The sequence below is a fragment of the Gasterosteus aculeatus genome, chromosome 11 (assembly GCF_964276395.1).
Source record: "Gasterosteus aculeatus chromosome 11, fGasAcu3.hap1.1, whole genome shotgun sequence".
Classification (NCBI taxonomy): Eukaryota; Metazoa; Chordata; class Actinopteri; order Perciformes; family Gasterosteidae; genus Gasterosteus; species Gasterosteus aculeatus.
The window spans coordinates 16,921,632-16,940,145 of NC_135699.1; the positions used below are offsets into that span (position 1 = coordinate 16,921,632).

The following is an 18,514-nucleotide window of genomic DNA, read 5'->3' on the forward strand; positions in this document are numbered from 1 at the left end:
TAATCCGGCGGCGTCGTGAGCCAGCACGCACAATGCCAGAGCCATGACCCAGAAGCAGCTAAACGCCATTTAGCCTCCATTCAACTCATTATTTCCACCCAACAGAATTCTGGAAAAGGAAAGCGAAAGGAGACGGGTTTTTTGTCAGCGGGTTGAGTGTCGTCTCTCTGTCCCGGTGAACCGGCGGTCACGGACCATTAGTCACACTAAGTGTCATTTGAAAACTAGATAAATACGACTCACTGAATCGGACATAATGTCTTGTGACAGTTTGTTAGCGGGCAAAGACTCTCAGCGGGGGCCCGAGTGTGTGTTCCTCTGTGAATCACTTACCCAGGAGACACCTGGTCACTCAGAGGCTCCATATGACCGGAGACCGGTGTGTTCACCCGCGACCCCAAAAAGAGGGGCTCTCAATCCTCACACGGAGGATTCCAGGTGGTAAAAAGAAGCAGCGGCGCTACGCCGCCTGATTTGTGGGACTTTGTTTGGAAACACACACACGTGCAAGCTTTAATTTGAGTTTTCGGTTTCCACAGTAAATGGGATCCCAGATGACCGCTCGTTGGGACGCGGCTCCTCTCCGGCGGCTTCAAATGGGCCGTGAGGCCGTCTGACTCTAAATCGGGCGTTTGGCCCGGGAGGCGCAGGGCTGTGGAGGTGGAAGAGCAAACAAAACAAGAGGGGGGGTGGGGGGGGGGGGCAGAAAAATGTGAGACGAGGAGAACGAAGGAGGGACAGGAAGGACGTGGGAGGAGAAGATGTGAGGGAGACGAGAGAGGAACGAAGGGGGAGGGGAACGTCACAGCGCCGAAATGACAAGAAGGAGTCGGGCCTGGGAGGGGGAGGAGGATGAGAGGGAGAGAAAATAGCCGGGACGTTGGGGAGATGTTGGCGAGAGAAGAAAAAGCGACGGGGAGGGGGGGGGGCTGGGATGAAGATGAAAAACGGGACCCCAAAACTGGCAGGTGGAGAGGAGGGGGAGGGTCTGGGACGAAGGGAGGGAAAACAGGGAGATGAAAAGTGATAGGGTTGTAGTGGAGTGGGTGGGAGCTTGATACATAGATGAGAGGGGGGGACGGGGGAGACGGGGGGGGGGGGGGGGTTGTCAGAGGAGAATGGAGGAATGAATCAGTGAGAGGTGGCATTTCATCACATGGAGACTTATTGTGGAATATTTACATTAGTCATTTCTTCCTCGGTTTCATTGTGGAGGGAGGAGTCGGGGTGGGAGGGACAACAACAAAAAACCCAACCAAGGCGAATGACGAGCCCAGTACAAAAAGATGGAGGATGGGAAGTGAGCTGCATGCTGTTTGGGCATAAGAGGTCAGAGACTCGGGGTTGGGGGGGACACTGGGGGAGGGGTATTGGTCTGTGTTGGTTTCCGACTAAACAGTAATTATCCGAACAAAGGTAGTAAATAAATCCTTAAGTGTACGCTATTTACAGGAGGCGCTTACAGGGGCTGGCCTCCTCACAGCAGGGCATTGTGGGACGTCACACGAGGCCTCCTCGAAGTGTGGTCAGCGCCCTCAGGAATATAGAAACCTACTCTTTATTTAGTTATTAATAATACTGATATACTGGTTATGCTCAATGGTACACAGCACCAGACTGTTATATACCTCAATGATCCTATTGAGTTTGTGTCTAAAGTCAATTTAGTTTCTTCAACGTCATTTTAATAATGGAGTCCTTATCAATTGACCACGTGATAACTTGAGCGCCCTTGCGGCGCAGGTGGAGGCGTCGTTCTCTTCAGCTAATGTGCAGCCGCGCGCACTGCGCTCGCTCCGCTACTTTGTCGCCATCGCGTGGACTCTTAGGGGAACTGCTTCGGCGCTTCCGTTCGGTTTGAGCCTAGCGGGGAGCCGTAGGGGAGCCGCAGCCGTCGCCCTGGCAACAGGCGAGATCTCGGCCCGTTTGCTGCCCGTGAGCGGCAGCAGGATTCTCCTAAACCGGGAGGAATTCCACCGCGAAGCAACGGCGGCGTAGATCTCCCGGTTGCCGACGGAAGCCGCGATGGCCACGGGCAACCCGTCCGTGTTTCTGCTCACGGTTAACGGACAGATTGAGGGCGCGAACGTGAGTGTTAGCCTGGCTAGCCTCGCGGCTAATTTCAACCGCGTTAGCAGCAGCTAACGTCAACACCGCAACGGCACCGCCTCGATATAGAGTTTATTGCTTCAACGCTTAAATGTTTCTGCTGCTGTGTTTCAGTTTCCGGAGTATGACAACTTGTACTGCAAATATTGTTTCGTCTACGGCCACGACTGGGCTCCCACCTCGGTGAGTAATCCGGTGTATTAATGAGAAAGGATGTTCACATTAGGAGTTTCTATTGTGTGCACGTCGAAGCTCCTCTGCAGGGCAACAAGTAACGTTAAATACTCTAATATTTAACAAGTATTCGTTTCAAAATAATGCATTGATATTAAAGTAAATGAACTGTTGGATCCAACCACATTGTTGTAGAAAACGTGATTGCATATGTTTGGTAAACGGTTTGTTTACTGCTCACCGGCTGGTCTGCAGGGGCTGGAGGAAGGCATCACTCAAATAACGTGTAAAGGCCGTCAGTCATCACACAAGTTAATATGGAACTTCCCTCTGGAGACAACGTTCAAGAGCACAAACCCCTCTGGATGTGAGCATCGTACACACACGCCTGGAAGCCGCCTCCTTCCTTCACGTATTGAAATAATCTCTGAGCTTCTAAGAGATCACATTATGAAAATATGACACAAAATGAAGAGTTCTCTTCTCTCCCCCAGGGCCTCAGCTGGTGGTGAGCGTGTACGGGCCAGATGTGTTTGGCAACGACGTGGTCAGAGGCTACGGAGCAACACACATCCCCTTCACACCTGGACAGTCAGTATCAGCCACTACAGTCCGATTCTGCTGATGATGCTGATTAATGATTGTGATCTGTCATTCGGTTCCTCAGACACACACGAATAATCCCCATGTTTGTTCCTGAGCCCACGTGGAGACTCCAGAAATTCACCAGGTAGAACCATTGTGTGTTCTGGATTCTTGGCGCTCCCTACAACACAGTAGAGAAGCAAAGTTGCACACGTGGACCTTTTGCTTGCTCAATTTAAATATTGTCACAGGGATCAGATTTTGTGTTGGATCTGCAGAAGTGTCACAAGTGGATGTGGGTGGTGCCTTTTCACTCATCCTCCTCGACGTACTTTAACACATCACTTCCGGTCTGCCAGAGAGGACTAATAGTCTTCCTCTGTGGTTTCTAATCTTCTCCCCTTGTCTAGCTGGCTGCTGGGGCGGCGGCCCGAGTACACAGACCCCAAAGTAGTGGCCCAGGGCGAAGGCAGAGAAGGTCTGTTGGGCACACTCCAATACATGCGGATGAATATATGCTGAGTTACTGATAACATGTACATTGCTGCTACAAAGACCCCGTCTTGTGTTGCAGTGACGCGGGTTCAATCCCAAGGCTTCGTCACAGTCTCCTTCCACATCATCACCAAAGACATGAAGAAGATGGGCTACGACGTCGGGCCGCCGAGCTCGGCCATCGCACCGTCCGCCACATCTGGCTGGTCCACGGAGGAGCAGCCGCACGGCCTGTAAGGGCGCCAACGGGGGACGTAGTCAGTTATGTTGGATGTTTAGCACCCTGCAAAACAAAGGCAGGACATTCATGTTAAACAACGCGTGTGCTAAGTTCTAAATAGTGCACACATTTTAAGCAACACATTTATTTATTTTAACATCTTTTTAAATTCTTTCTCTTTTGTACCTTTTTAAAAATAAATACGCTACTTCTGAATTTGTCTATACTTGAATGCTTTGATCCTTCACACACACACACGCACACACAGTCCTTTCAAAGAAGCTGACGCACAGTGACTGACTGAAGTGATACAGTTTATTTTTGAACCAATGCAGCTACAGTCGTGCTCATCCGACAGCCTCCGCTCGTTTAGATGCCGTTAAAATACCACGGTGACTTTTCCTACAAAAACCCATTACACAGAATAATAAAAAGGTATACAGAGGAACAGTATGTTACAATAGTACAAATGATAAATTATATTATACAGTTATAATGCCAACAGGTTGAGCACGTATCCGATAAAAAGAAAATAAAAGCATCCTGTTCCCAGTACTATGAGGAGGGTAGAGAGAGACACGGAAAAGGTCAACGGAGGCTGTTAAAGCATAAAGACAGGTCAGTTAGTCCTTGATAAAAGCATAGCAACACACTGAAGAGCCACATTTTCACTGCACCTTCGCCACAACCGTGAAACTGCTGCCAGGGATCAGAAAGAATCCGGCAGTTCTCTTCTTTATGTCCGTTTCATTGCATCACAACCTCCAGTCGCTGGCGTCACGTTAGCAGTGAAGTCCCGGCTAGAAGGTCATAGTAGCTTTCCAACAAACAAGACATCAGCGGAACACATCAAGCTCAATTAATCATCTTTTTTTACCGTTTTAACTCCCAAATTTTTGCATATGTTTTGAGTTTAAAAATGTTTGCTGGTCTGCAAGTAAGTAACATCATTCATTCAGGACCCCAAGCGCGCACACACACACGAGGTGGGAGCTGTCCCTTCTCTTTGCCTGAGACAAATATCGGGTTGTCCTACCGCAGTGGACCAGGAGGGGGCGCCGGGCTCACACCTCAAGAAGACAAACCTTCCCCAGCCCCAAACCCTGGCAGTGATAACGGCACCCGAGAGACCTAAAGACAACAAGACTCCGTCGCATGTTTCATCAACACGTTTTTCTTTCCCCGGCGACAGAAACAGAGCCGATATTCAGCCGCCTGCAACTTTCTCACACTAACTGAAATATAAAACGGAGCCATAAACACAGGAAACTAAATGGGACCAAACCCGCAGAAATCAGTGGCTTTGACTTTGGTCACAGTTGTGCTTCTAGGAAGAGAATTACACAGCGTGACCAAAAACTACAACTGGAGCTCCGCTGCTACGCCGCTGACAACACAAAAACAACCCACGAAACTAACAGGAACAACTGCCGTTTGCTGCGGGATTCCCTGTGCGATCAATAGACCGCCTCTAACGAGAGTGTGTGTGTGTGTGTGTGTGTGTGCGCCAGGTGACGCTCTTGCGGGTGGATTAGTCGCAGTAAATCCACTCGGGAGATAAACTCTTCCTGATAACGGACGGCTGACATACTTTAAAACCATGGGAACACTCCTTGATATGTGGTTGCACACTGCCGCACACACACACACACTTGCAGAGGTCTACATCATCACCCCCCCCAGTTGACGTCTCCAGAACGTACATTTTTGTGAAGTCAGTTTACACTTTACAGTGAGAAATGGAGGAGAATGAAGAACAATAATACTCGCTCATTAAAAGTACACTTGGAAGCTAAACGTATCTCATATACCCCCCCCCCCCCCATCCCTTTGATCCTAGAAACAAACTAAAATAAACATAAAAACCTGTCCCATGATGCATCACTGCATCCATATGTTCAGATAGCACAATACAGATGCCATCACAGTCCAACACACACTTGGGGGCAGGGGTGTGTGTGTGTGTGGGGGGGGGGGGGCGGGCGGGGCGGCGTTAGTGACAGTTAACATGTGGCTGTTAGTATCAGTACGCAAAAAAAAAAAAAAATGCAGTTACGCATTTTATCAGCCCCCCCCCCCTCCCCAGGAAAAGGGGCTCATCCCCCTTTAATGAGTGTCCATTGTTGGTTTTGTGACCCCCCCCCCGGAGGTCAAAGTTCACATGGAGCATGGGGGTCCAATTTTGACAGGAAGTGACCGGACGAGAGTTGTGACTGAGTGGTAGGGAAAGACGAGGCGGCGCGTCTTATACGCCCCCCCCTCCCTCGCTAAGGTGTAACGGTGAGCCCAACAGCCGCAGACAGAAGAAATAAAAGACGAAAGGTTGTGCAAAATCCCTGCTTAGTAACACACACACACACACACGCACGCACGCACACACACACACACACACACACACACACACACACACACACACACACACACACACACACACGCACACACACACGCACAGGGCTTATAAAAGATCAGCTCTAGTGAAGAGACAAGATCCTGACGTCAGCGTGGTCGGACTGTCTCATCACTCCACCACAGAAGAAGAGTAAGAGTAGTAAACAGCACTGCAACTCTGAGTCCGTCGTCCACAAGTGGAACACGTGGGACCGGCAGCTTGTAGCATCGGGGGGAGGAAGGAGTGAGTTAACGTGGGGGGGGGGGATAAACGGGATAAGACATCTTGTTTATTTTGCAGCTTCTTAAGTGGCCAAAGAAGGGAAGGAGGGGGGGGGGGGGGGGAGGAGGGTTACTCTGGGGCAAGTTGTCCCCTGTCGCCCCCCCCGCCCTCACAAAAGGAAGGGGTTGGTGGTCCCGCCGGGCTGCGCCCCGGCCTGGTGTGCCGGCATGCTCATCAGGGGCTGTGGGATGGACATCATGGAGGGCGGCCCCATCCCGGGCACCGCGCGGGGAGCCATGGCAACGGGCTGAGCCGGCACCGAGGGGACGGCCATGGGCTCCACCAGGCCGAAGCCAGAGGGCATGGGGCTCACGCGCATCTGGTTGAGGGTGGGGGGCGCCGGCTGGCTCACTTGGAAGGGGTTGGCGTGGGCCGCCGCAGCCGGGGCAGAGAGACCTGACGGAAAAGAGAGGGAGGGGTGAAGAGGGCGGAGCTGACACACAGTGTGTGTGTGTGTGTCTGTGTGTGTGTGTGTGTTCTGGGCTGAGCGACTACTTCCTGTCTGAGCTCAATCAGCTGTGATCAGCTCGAGTGAACCGGCGTTTCTTTGTGAGTATAAAACCACTTTTTTCTTATATTCACTGATATTTTCAGCATCCTCGTGTTTTCTCCCACCTGTTGAGGCCAGGAAGGGGTTGACGACTGGCGCCGGCTGGGCGGGTTTGGTCACCAGCGAGTCCAGGTTGACCAGCGCGGCGTTGGGACCCAGGAAGGACTCCGGGGTCTTCCTGGTGGGGTTGCCGATGCCGGACATGGACATGGAGCCCGGCAGGGGGTCAAAGAGGTCCAGGCTGCCGCTGCTAGCCAGGCTGGCTTGGGAGAGGATGGAGGCCACGCCCCCGTCGCCTGGGAGACAAGCAGCAGTTTGTGTTACGTCCCTTAGCGACACAACACTGGGGACGTTATTTCTTATCTGGTCTGCAGACTCAACACTCGACGAGCTGCTGCGCCAACGCTTTGTTTAGTAAACACATGCTGCTGGAAATTCAAATGGATCATACGTGGTCTTTTTCTTATTTTCTGCTTGTACATGAGCAGCAAAACTCCAAAAACAAGGTGATGCAATCAAACGAGCGGTGGAGACATTCGTTAATGCACTCGCACACACACGCGTGAAATGTCAAAAGATGAAAAGCACCGTCATCGGGGCAGAAACAGAAGAGCCTGAAGAAACAAAAGGGGGATCAGACGTGCGTGTTAAGCCTCCAGCCGCTTCCTGAAGTCGTCTTTTGCACCGCGAGCTGACTCGGGCATTCTGGGAAAAGGGACTTTGTGCGCCCGTGTTTGTGTTCCCTCTCACCTCGTCCTTGACCGGTATCGGTGTTGCGTTGCGTTTGTGTTTGTGTTGAGCTGGATCAAAAGTTAAGACGCCAGTGTGACCCCACCAGGCGTGACACACACGCTATGCAAGAAGCAGAAACCCCTCCCGACCCGACCCGAGCCCCGACTCTTCACGCGGCGTCTCCGGTCGGCACCGAGTGGACGGCTCAGGTCCAGTATGCATTCAGCCAAACAAATAGAAGAGAAGCACACGTTTCCCCACAGCGATACGGCACCAGACCGGAGCAAAAGATACCGAAACATCACTGGTTTTATTTTGTTTTGCTCAGGTCTGGTTCACATGAAAAGACAAGACGTGTGTGTGTGTGTGTGTGTGTGTGTGTGTGTGTGTGTGTGTGTGTGTCACCCCGCAGAGATCACGTCAGACACTCAGGGGGCGAAACCACACAGACATTAGAGAGACGAAGACAAGGGTGAGTACCAGTGGGGACAGAGGAGGAAGAGCGCAGGCTGTCAAACTCTGAGAAGTCCTCTTTAGACGTACCGTTGGATGCATTGAACAGGTCAAAGCTACCTGAAAGGGGACAACACACACACAGACACACACAGATGGAAACAACACACAGAATGAATGAGTTTGGATATTTGGGTAAACTTGGCATGCAGATCTCAGATAAACTAACAGGCTAAACAGAGTGACAGCTGACCAGTGGGCCCCCAATGTCCCTGTAGATGATGTCTCAGGACTAAACTGAGAGAAGCCCCCCTCCCCCCCACCTGCCCCGCTGGTCACCTGTGTTGGAAGCCGGAGGGCGGGAGGCTGCGGGGCCCCAGGGGTCGGCGGCAGGAAGGGAGTTGGATGCCCAGGGATCGCCGCTCTTCATGGGCGGGACAGAGGCAGCGGTGCCCCACGGGTCCACGGGGGGGGCCGGCTTGGGTGCAGACCCTGGGGAGAGGTCCAGAGTTGTGAAGGACGGGAGGTGGGAGGGGGGGGGAGCACGCAAAACAAGAGGAGGTGGGACACAGCAGGAGAAAGGTAGGATGAGACCGCCTTCTAATCTATCCTTTCAATATTTACATATCCACCCCCCCCCTAAACCCCCACGGCCGTCTTGCTTAGCTGTTCCACACTCCCCGATTCCTTCCCCCCGCCCTCCTGCAGTAATGCCGCTGAGCGGGTGGAGCAGCATTCCGACAATGAATGGGTCCTGGGAGCTGCAGGTGGAGCAGAGCGCTCCGTACAGCTGCGTTTAGAGATCATGTGACGCCCCAGTGTAGAATGTGCACGTTTTGAGTGTGTGTGTGTACCGTAAGACTGCCACGGGTCCTCCGGTGCGGCGGCCCCTGCTCCGGCCCCCCAGGGGTCGGCGGTGGCCCTGGGCTCCGGGACGCTCATCAGGTCCATCAGAGCGGACTGCGGCTGGGAAGCAGACGGGGGGGTAGAGATGAAGAGGTGGAAACAGGACGAGTGAAGCTCCGCCATCATCCTGCTCCAACGTGGACGTCCTGAGTTCATACCTCTTTCTTCTTCTTGGGCAGCTTTGCCGATTCTGGACCTCCTTTCTTGCTCTCCTCCAAGGCCATCTGTAGCCGCAGGTCGTCCCCTCTGCGTATGCGGTCCTCCTAAACACACACACACGCAAATTCTCCACAGTTACTTTCTGCTTTCAGCACGTCTAACGTGAGCACTGTGCAAGTTCATCACGGCCACAGCATGTGTGTGTGTGTGTGTGTGTGTGTGCGTGCGTACCTGCTCGGCCGCCTCCCGGCTCATGGCCAGAGCCAGCTGCAGCTGCAGCTCCTCCTCCCCGCTGGTCTGGGGTCGGGCCTGCTCCAGCTCCGAGCCGGCGTTGGGAGACGTGGCTAAAACGAGACCCACAAAAACGCACAATCAAGAGAGAGAAACACGCGTTGCCATCGCTGCCACATGAGACACCGTCACACACAGTGACACAGGCTGTAAAACTGGATGGAAGCGGTGTGTGTGTGTGTGTGAGATTAAAGCCGTATGCGAGCCTGTAAGGGACGACGGGTCCATTCAGTTCATTGGATTAGAACCGAACGCAAAGAAAACACACACAGACACACACACACACGTCAGGAAAAAGGAAAAGTTGTCACATGGAAGGATTCGTCTCGGGCTTTAACGCGGTTGTTGTTCTCTGACTTAAATCCTTCCCGTCGGGACCCCGCCCCCTTTCTGCTGAAGGGGACACTGACTCAGAACACCACGACCATCCGGTGACGTCATTCTGACAGCCGATGACTCATGGAAGAGACACACACACACAGACACACAGCAACACACACACAGACGGCACTCGGGGAAAACGCTGATGCTTAGTTTCACTATTTGACGCAATTAACGCTGAATTTCCTCAAGACCTGCGGAGGAAGCAGACGTCGCATCAGACGTCACGGAGTCGATTCACATCAGGCGTTTCCACGTTGGCCTTCCTAGAAACGTCTTAGTGTGTTATTATATATGCAAGCATTGAGTCTGTCACGCGATGATCAAGCAGCGTTGCCGTTTGTATCAATGATACATTCTTTTATCAAAAGGAATATTTTCCACGAAGACTAAAGTGTTTTAAACTAAAACCTTTCAGAAGAGAGCGAGGAGGACAAATAAACTGAACCTAAAGCCGACGACCACACGGCGGCTTCTCGCCCGGCGCGGTGGAAGAGGACCATATACGGAGAATCACGACTTCCTGGCATTCCTCACAGCTGGGTTTGTCTTTGTGTTCCGTCTGTTCCGTGGAGACACGGAGAGCTTTGGAGAAGTGATTGATGCCTCACGGCTGCGGCAGGTTCTTCAACAAAACGCCTCCATTTGACCAAACAATCCGTGTTAAACTGTGAAAACCGGACAGAGACGTGTGTGTGTGTGTGTGTGAGAAAGATAAAAAGTAGATACGAGTTCTCAATAACTAATAAGTAACAATCCCGTGGTCACATTAAGGCCGAGATCAGGAACACGCTCTTTTCAGGTGCTCTGGGTGCTGATGGGAGATATTCTGGCTGAACACTGGCCGCCTGGACAACAATCCCCGAGAAAAAAAAAAAGGTTCGACTGGAATCCCAAAAATCTTCCGCTGGAATCGCCCCGCCTCGCTCCCATTGGTCCGTTTCCTGCAGTTCAGTCAAACTGATGACTCAGCAGCCGGAGCAGAACGCTCAACCGTCACGCTCACGCAGGAAACCACGTATGAAAATACACACACACACACACACACACACACACACACACACACACACACACACACACACACACACACACACACACACACACACACACAGACCTCCTGCCATCCTGCTGTGCACAAAGGAGGAGGGGGTGGGGGGGGTCAGAGGATGTAATGGACAAGAGGTCCACTCTTTCATTTCCGCTTCTCTGTTCCTTCCCTCTGTTCCCTCGCCACATTGCCACATTTCCTGACCAGGTTTCTGGTGGTTTTCAGCCCCTCCCTCAGGGGGGGAGGGCACCAGCGCATCGGTGTCACCCCGTTAACAAGACGGACTCGTTTGTTCACTTCCCTCCTCCCACCATGCACCTCTTCTTCATCTGTCCCTGCGTGCGTCCATGTCTCCCTGCAGGGGGGAAGCGGACTGTCGAAAAGAGGAGCAGATTCCTCCGTCATGGGGATGGGAGAAGCTGGACGGGGGCTGGCGGGCAGAGGGGAACGCCGCTTCCTCTTCTCTCTGTGTGTGTGTGTGTGTGTGTGTGTGTGTGTGTGTGTGTGTGTGTGTGCGCTGAGGAATGCAACCCTACTGCGGGAATGCAAGCCAGACACAGCAGGGGGAGGGGCAGGTTTTTCAGGATGTAGGCCAAAGTTTCACCAACTGGGACACAATAATGGGATCTTCAGGATCCTACATGTAGCTTAAACATATGGGCCGAGCCTGTGCGTGCGTTTGTGTGTGTGGTGGTACTCACAGCCGTGGTAGGAGGCGGGAGAGCCCTCGGACCTCTGGCCGTACTCCTCGCTGTAGGAGGTGGAGAGGTTGGGCTGAGACGAGCCTCGGCCGAAGCCCACCTGGCCGCTCCCAGTGGACACCTGGGCCATCCGCTCTTTGGTCTTCAAGGCCTGCGAGCTAGTGGGGCCGATAAATAACAGCAGCTCAAGATCGGGTTGAGATTCCTGAGCGTTGAATGCAAACAAACATGAGCAGGAGGTTTGAAGGAATCAGTGCAGCTGGTTCAAATAATGAGATAAACGTCCTGATGCCAAAGCACCCTGAGAACAGCCTTCAACTGTCTTCCAATTCTGGAACGCAGCAGCTTAATTAGAATTACATGTGCTGCCAAACCAACAACGAAGCGCCCTTTGGCCACAATGTGGAGAACGATGCTACGCTCTGGGTTTAGAGTCGGGAAAAGACGGACGAATGAACAAAAAACAGTTACTGACATAAACGTGGGGGACAATTACTCTTCTACTTTAACTAATAGGTGGGAAAGACGTCAACAAAGCGCTTTAGTTTCCACTAAACTAAGCAGCTCTTTATCTCAGCAGCGGCGTCATGGAGATCCGCCGCTGCTGAGATAAAGAGTGCAAACGCACCGAGCGCCGTTCTGAAGTTCTCATCGGGACTTACAGAAGGACGAGTGTAATAGAGGACGTGGTGCGTGGGTCCAGCTAAAATGTATATTCATTTAACAACATTCACGCAACTGAAATCCCCTTGTGTGGGTCCCCTGTCTCCCCTCTCTGGGTCCTCACGGGTCCCCTGTCTCCCCTCTCTTGGTCCTCACGGGCCCCCTGTCTCCCCTCTCTAGGTCCTCACGGGCCCCCTGTCTCCCCTCTCTAGGTCCTCACGGGCCCCGCGTCTCCCCTCTCTAGGTCCTGATGGGTCGCGTCTCCCCTCTAGGTTCTGACGGGTCCCGTCTCCCCTCTCTAGGTCCTGACGGGTCCTGTCTCCCCTCTCTTGGTCCTCACGGGTCCCGTCTCCCCTCTTTGGTCCTCACGGGCCCCCTGTCTCCCCTCTCTAGGTCCTCACGGGCCCCCTGTCTCCCCTCTCTAGGTCCTGACGGGTCGCGTCTCCCCTCTAGGTTCTGACGGGTCCCGTCTCCCCTCTCTAGGTCCTGACGGGTCCCGTCTCCCCTCTCTAGGTCCTGGCGGGTCCCGTCTCCCCTCTCTAGGTCCTGACGGCGTTGTTAGAGCCCTAATCTGCACAACCCCGAGTGACCCCAGAGGGTTCTGCAGGACGCCCTCACCGCTCTCCTTTGAGGCGCTCGTCGTCTTTGAGGAGCACCACCAGCTGCTTGCTCTTCTCCCGCACGTTGATGCCCTGGTCTTTGCCGTCCCGGTCGATGTACTGGAAGTCCTTCAGCGTCTGGATGGCGAAGATGTTCTCCTTGCACTGCAGCGCCACTCGCTCTGAGCCCGTCTTGATCAGGTAGTCGAGCAGGGTGAGCGCCTTGTAGACGTGGCGCCAGTTCTTGCCGTGGTCGTTGAGCCGCTTCCAGATCATGCTCATGATCTCGCTGAAGGCGACCACGTTGTAGGTGAGGTCGGCGACTTCGGACATGAGCGAGGACGACGGGCCCCAGGGGTCGTTGGAGGTGGCCTCCCTGACCTTCTTCTCCGCGTCAGAGTAGTTGTTCACCATGTTCTTCATCTGCCGGCGGATGGTGGAGCTCGGCATGGTGGCGGCGGCGAGGAGGAGGGCGTGAGGGGGTTCGGTGACGGGGGGGGCGGAGCTTGGAGTGCTTGTTGCGTGCGCCGGGGTCCTTCCTCAAGGCACGGCGGGGGCGGAGTGCGGGTCTTGTAGTGTACAGGTGTGTGTGTGTGTGTGCGTTTATGAGGCGTCTCCAGGCCAGCGCAGTGTTCCCGAGTCCTCCAGAACGGCGTCTGTTAGATTCATCTCCAAACACACAGTGCTGGCTGCACGCATGACTGCGCCATCACCTGGGACAGACAGAGAGACAACAGGTCAGTGGCAGGAAGAGGAGGACGAGGACATTTGGGGAGCGCCAGCTGAAGAGGAACGAGGAAACAGAGAGCGCTTCCTCGTCGAACCCGTCCACAGCTTAGTGGCCCGGCGTCGTGATGACGTTTTTGTTTTTCTTAAACAACAACAAGCAGCACACGTTCCCGAGTCGACACTGATCATGAAGAAAAGGCTTCATTTCTGTAGGGGAAAAAAAAAGTATCCATATTCTATATAATTGGGAGACGTACTAGAAAAACGAGTCCCGGCTGGATTTCTTAAATGTGTGGTTGTAATCCTGACGTCCACACCTGAACAATTAGATTAATGCACCTATCAGTCACTGCAGTGCCTCCTTTTTGAAACTAAACCAAAAAAAAAAAAACATTCCATACAGTCAAAACAGTGTTACATTTATCTACCGGGAGAGATGCAATGTTTATGAAACAACTAGCTTCAAAAAGGTGGTTTTATGCTTTGGGGATGGAAACCCAACATTTAAACGTGCTCTAAATCGCTCAGCATCAGCGAGTTTTCTATTCTAAATAGTTTCATCGACGGTCTATTAGTACAAAATGTTGTACCGGCCTATTACAGGTATTTACCAAAACGGCCACTTCTGCAGAGATATGATAATGACCACAAAAGCAACAGCTAATTACGGCCCGATTTATGCGTTTATCTCCACTCTCTACCACCATGTGGGCTGATGGGACTGAACAATCAGTGGGTAAAAAACGCTTTTCCACATGTTAGTGGGCGGCGCCGTTTCCAGTTTGAAGATGACTACGGGAGTTTACTGACGACTCCTCCGGTTGTGACAGATCAGCAGCTCGGCTGTAAGTCACTTCCTGACAAACACGCCGGTGTTGAAACACACACACACACACACACACACACACACAGCTCATAACTATGAGCAAACTCTCTTGCTCGTGGGAGAAGTCCCTTCATACTTAAGCTGATAACCAGCCTCCCGGCGACCACGCTGCTGCCGTCTGAAGGAAAGAGGATACGGTAACGGAGCTCGAGCTCGGATCCGAACGGACCTCAGGCGGAGCTCCACGGCCCGATCACTCACACAGATTACTACATCGGTTTGTCCCCACATTTTATCAGAGTACACTCTCTTCTCCTCCCCCCGTCGCCCACAACTGCCACGCAGCTCAATGGCAGAGTTACACACATCAACATCTCACAAACTCACTAAATAGTGTTTCTTCTTAACGGTTCTGGTGGCAACTAGCAGCTTGGCCCGGTTCCCCCGGGGAGACCCGGGATGACTTCTCCTATTCAGTAACCTGATCCCTGCACCAAGCCTGCACCGACATGCCCCACAACCTAATGCCCCCAGGAACAGAGGGAGAGTGTTGGAAGCCATCAGCAGTCTGTGCGCGCGCCGAGTTCAATGCAACGCTCCCAGCGTTTCACTTTAACAACTTAGCGAGCCGATTACGTCTGGACGAGCTGCTTCCTGCATGGAAAGACAGCCGAGTGTATGTGCTGGGGGGGGGGGAGGGGGCAACTTGGCACATACCCTAAATGTATTAAACGCACACAGAATGTGATTCATGGGGAGCATGCCCCCCCCCCCCCCCCCCCCCCCCTCAGAGGTTCGCTCCTCGCCGTGCATCTGCAGCTCAGACCTAATGACACATCTGCTGCTTGAATCACCTATTCACCAATGGCAGACAGGAGTCTGTCTTGTCCATCTCCCCCCCCCCCACACACACACACACAGACTTCTCCTATACACTCCGGAACACCCCCCACCCCCAACAAAAGACACCACCGGCCCGACTTTCCTTCAGCCCTTCTGTGAGACGGCACACAATCAATATAACTGATAAATATTCATGTGTGAGCACAGGTTCACTGTGGGCCAGCGAGGAGGAGGGGGGGGGGCAAACTACTATGTCATCTAGGGTCATTGAGCTCTGTATCGGACAGGTTGAAGGAGCGATCGGTGGCCCTGGATTCATATGCTTCATTTCATGTTTTCATGTGTTAGTAATCGTTTTGCTGACTTGCTCTTTTTGTCCCATTGATGCCGAGAGATGGACGTGACTTAAGAAGCCGCAGAGAACTGACACAGGAGGAAGTTGGGCTCAGGCCAAAGTCAGTCTTTTTGAGAAGGTGAGTGAAGAGAAACTAGCTCTTAAATATACGTCAATGGAAAACATTAACCACCGTATCCCCTAGATGGATTAGGACGAGTCACATGCAACGTCAGAAAATTTTAATTAATCCCAACGGAGGAATTGCTTTCTAACCAAATAACATCACCACAACTGTGCACAATACCACCAATAATCGTTTAAAAGAATGTGGCTGATTGTGCCAAAAACGGCAGTGATCATCAACAGGTCAAACCGCTTGCTGAACTATAAATAATCTCCTCCGGCAGAGGGATCGAAGACGGGTCGGAACAATAACTAATTTGCGGGACACTTATCAGGGCGTATCACGGCCTTTTTGGATGTTACGCTTTCTGATCCCGTTTGTTATGGTTGTCAGCATGAAGAAGACGGCCAATCGTACATGGTTGCGTCAACCTCACAGCGGGCGAACGGACGGCCCGCGCATGAACCGCAGACACGCACACCAGATGATGAATGAATGAATGTCAGAAACCAGAGAAAGCATCAATCTGGCTTTTCAGAGGACTGTCTGCAGTTCTTGTGCTGCTGTGATAGAGAAAGGAAGACGGGTGGGAGACGCCGCCGTGGGACGCACGACTGTGTCGACCCGTCCAGAGCCGTTTTCCGCGTGTGTGCCTGTGCAAGTATCTGGGTGTGTCTTGGCTAACCCGTGGTAAACTGTGATTAGCATTAATGCCCGAGGAGCGGTACACTGAGAACAGGTCTACCTTGCCCGACCCACGCAACAGGAGCAAAGCCGATCGGACTGAAGATAGGCGGCGTTGCACAACCAGGTGCCCATATGTCTGACCAAATCTGTGTGTTCAGAGAGAGAGAAGGAAGCATATGCAACAGCACGACATCAAGTTATCCACCCAGTTCCCCATTTACTCCTATTGAGCTCTTCTAAGGGTAACCTTATTATATTTTATATTGTCTTATATGTCTTGTTGTCCATTGTCTTACTGTCTGATGTTATGCACCAACCGCCAAGTCAAATTCTTTGCATGTCTGACATGTTTTGGGAATAAATGTGTCACGATTCCTGATGAATCATTAGAATTAGATTACTCTAACAATCATGTCTACTTTAACCCCCCCGGAAGCTAACATGTCTTCCTGACGGCTTTAAATGACCCGTGAGAGGAGCAGAGAGCCTCGAAGCAATGAGGGTAAAAGAAGACACCTCCTGGATCCGCACGTCCCCCCCCCCCACCCCCGGAGGACAAAGCCAAAGTCGGGGGAGGGAGGACGGCGATGACGCGCGCGTGCCCCACCGTGAGTGACAGATCGCCCTGACAATAGACAAAGGGCGGCAGCCCCCCCCCCCGCCCCCATCTCTCCCCCCGTCAGGCCACGTTACGTGAGCCCTGAACGCACCGCTAGCTCCTCCACCACCACCACAGACAGACAAACAGTTCCCCTAAAATCCCAAGTAGTGCGGGGACGTCAAGTTCTGCGGTGGTGACTCAGAATCCCACTGAGGAACCTCCACCTTCAGAAACATGTTGAGTGGTGAAAAGAAAAAAAAGGAAATGATCAAGTCGCTCCTTAAAAAGGACAACAACAAATCACTGCGTTTCATTGAATCGATGCGGTTGATAAGCTAAAGCTACTTTAGCCAACGAGCTAACTAGTGAAGTAACGTTAAAGTGTCCCAATCATGTTTATAATTAGTTCAGTAACATTACCTCCTCCTAACTAGTTGGGTGTAGCAGAGCTGTTTGCATAACACGTCTGGGTGAATGGCGTTAGCCTGCTTGCTAGCAACGTTAGCCAGCTGGGTGCAAACTTGCGGCAAGAAGTTGTCGCTAACTAGCAAGATTAGCTAGCGGACAACGTTAACTCGCTTACGTTGATTTAATGTTAGTTTGTTGACTCGGGCGCACTCGAGTCCACACGCCGACTTAAAGTGGGTTTTATCCCCCCGCTGTGAACCACTCGGTTGTGCGTCTGGGTTTTTATATTTCCGCTCGCAAATGCAACCAGTGACTAAAGTTTATTACTGATACGAGATCAAAAGAAAAAGTTGGACCGAGGCTAGCAAAGCTGGTGTTCGGATAGCCGGTGGCAAACCTCCCCCCCCTATCTATTTCTCCCCCCTCCGCGGTTCGGGAGAAAAAGACAACCGTTGGACACCAAGCCCGCCATTCATTACATTCACGGGTATTCACTTAAACACGCTTAACTACTCCAGTCGGCCCCTGGGCGTTTTTCCCTGTGCTAAAACTGCCAACTAGCATGCTACGCTAAGCTAGCGACCCCCTCTGCTAGCAGCCGGGCAGACGGGTGCTCGGTGGAGACATCGCCGCAGCAAACTGGATTACAAGACATCGCGGAAAAACAAAACAACCCGACTGTCGAGGTTAACTCACCGTATACGTTTCGTTGACGACACCTCGGGTTCAACCGTTAATCCAGGCGGCGGGTGTGGGGGGGGGACGAACCCATAAACGAGTTTCGTTAATTCCAACGGGGGGGAGGGGGGGTGAAGGGGCGCTCAAGACGGACTACTTATTTCTGGCGCTCGGGGAGCTTGTTGCGCCTCCGTCGAGCTAAGTGTTGCTAATGCTAAGCCAGCCAAAGCCAGGCTACACGAATCTCCTCCTCCGGAACATGGCGGGCAGAGCGGGAGGGGAGGGGAGGGGTGAGAGGCCGGGAAGGGTGTGACCAAGGCGGGCAGAACACCGCCCCCCACCCCCCCCTCTCACACATGATAACACACGCCTTGCCTACCCAGTCATGAATGTAGAAATGACAGTCACCACCATGACAATTCATACTACCAGGAACGTGCAGCAGGACGGTTCCGGTCTCCGGTGTCCGGCTCAGTGCGTGTAAAATGAATCACGCCGCCTGGTTGACAAAGAGACGCTCCTGTCTCAAAACACACGGCTCTTG

General features: G+C 52.6%; 2 protein-coding genes across 4 annotated transcripts; one reads left to right on the top strand and one right to left on the bottom strand.

Annotated features, from left to right (window-relative positions):
• The first annotated feature begins 1,741 nt into the window (after window positions 1-1,741).
• b9d1 (B9 protein domain 1) lies at window positions 1,742-3,799 on the top strand. Its single transcript, XM_040190731.2, has 7 exons — window positions 1,742-2,088; window positions 2,224-2,292; window positions 2,539-2,650; window positions 2,778-2,874; window positions 2,951-3,013; window positions 3,279-3,346; window positions 3,443-3,799. Exons 1-7 carry the CDS (start codon window positions 2,026-2,028, stop codon window positions 3,598-3,600), a joined length of 630 nt encoding a protein of 209 aa, XP_040046665.1. The 5' UTR covers window positions 1,742-2,025; the 3' UTR covers window positions 3,601-3,799.
• Window positions 3,800-3,876: 77 nt separating this feature from the next.
• Window positions 3,877-18,281, bottom strand: epn2 (epsin 2). Of its 3 annotated transcripts, none has more exons than XM_078084122.1 (10): window positions 17,989-18,281; window positions 12,757-13,450; window positions 11,476-11,633; window positions 9,286-9,398; window positions 9,054-9,158; window positions 8,844-8,955; window positions 8,329-8,481; window positions 8,080-8,109; window positions 6,870-7,100; window positions 3,877-6,650 (listed from the first exon to the last, which is right to left on the bottom strand). In XM_078084122.1, the coding sequence occupies exons 2-10, from the start codon at window positions 13,185-13,187 to the stop codon at window positions 6,364-6,366; spliced, it is 1,620 nt and encodes a 539-aa protein (XP_077940248.1). In that variant the 5' UTR covers window positions 13,188-13,450; window positions 17,989-18,281; the 3' UTR covers window positions 3,877-6,363. The 3 variants fall into 3 exon arrangements, with proteins under 3 accessions (XP_077940248.1, XP_077940247.1, XP_077940249.1); XM_078084121.1 differs by having other exon boundaries at window positions 8,017-8,109; XM_078084123.1 differs by lacking the exon at window positions 8,080-8,109.
• Between the last annotated feature and the right edge of the window lie 233 nt (window positions 18,282-18,514).

Coding starts and splice junctions, on each gene's coding strand:
- b9d1 (XM_040190731.2), top strand. CDS start 2,026: ATGGCCACGGGCAACCCGTCCGTGTTTCTGCTCACGGTTAACGGACAG. Junction 2,089..2,223: donor GACAGATTGAGGGCGCGAAC/GTGAGTGTTAGC, acceptor GCTGTGTTTCAG/TTTCCGGAGTATGACAACTT. Junction 2,293..2,538: donor ACGACTGGGCTCCCACCTCG/GTGAGTAATCCG, acceptor GCTGGTCTGCAG/GGGCTGGAGGAAGGCATCAC.
- epn2 (XM_078084121.1), bottom strand. CDS start 13,187: ATGCCGAGCTCCACCATCCGCCGGCAGATGAAGAACATGGTGAACAAC. Junction 9,399..11,475: donor TCCCGCCTCCTACCACGGCT/GTGAGTACCACC, acceptor GTCTCGTTTTAG/CCACGTCTCCCAACGCCGGC. Junction 8,110..8,328: donor CCCTCCGGCTTCCAACACAG/GTGACCAGCGGG, acceptor GTCCCCTTTCAG/GTAGCTTTGACCTGTTCAAT.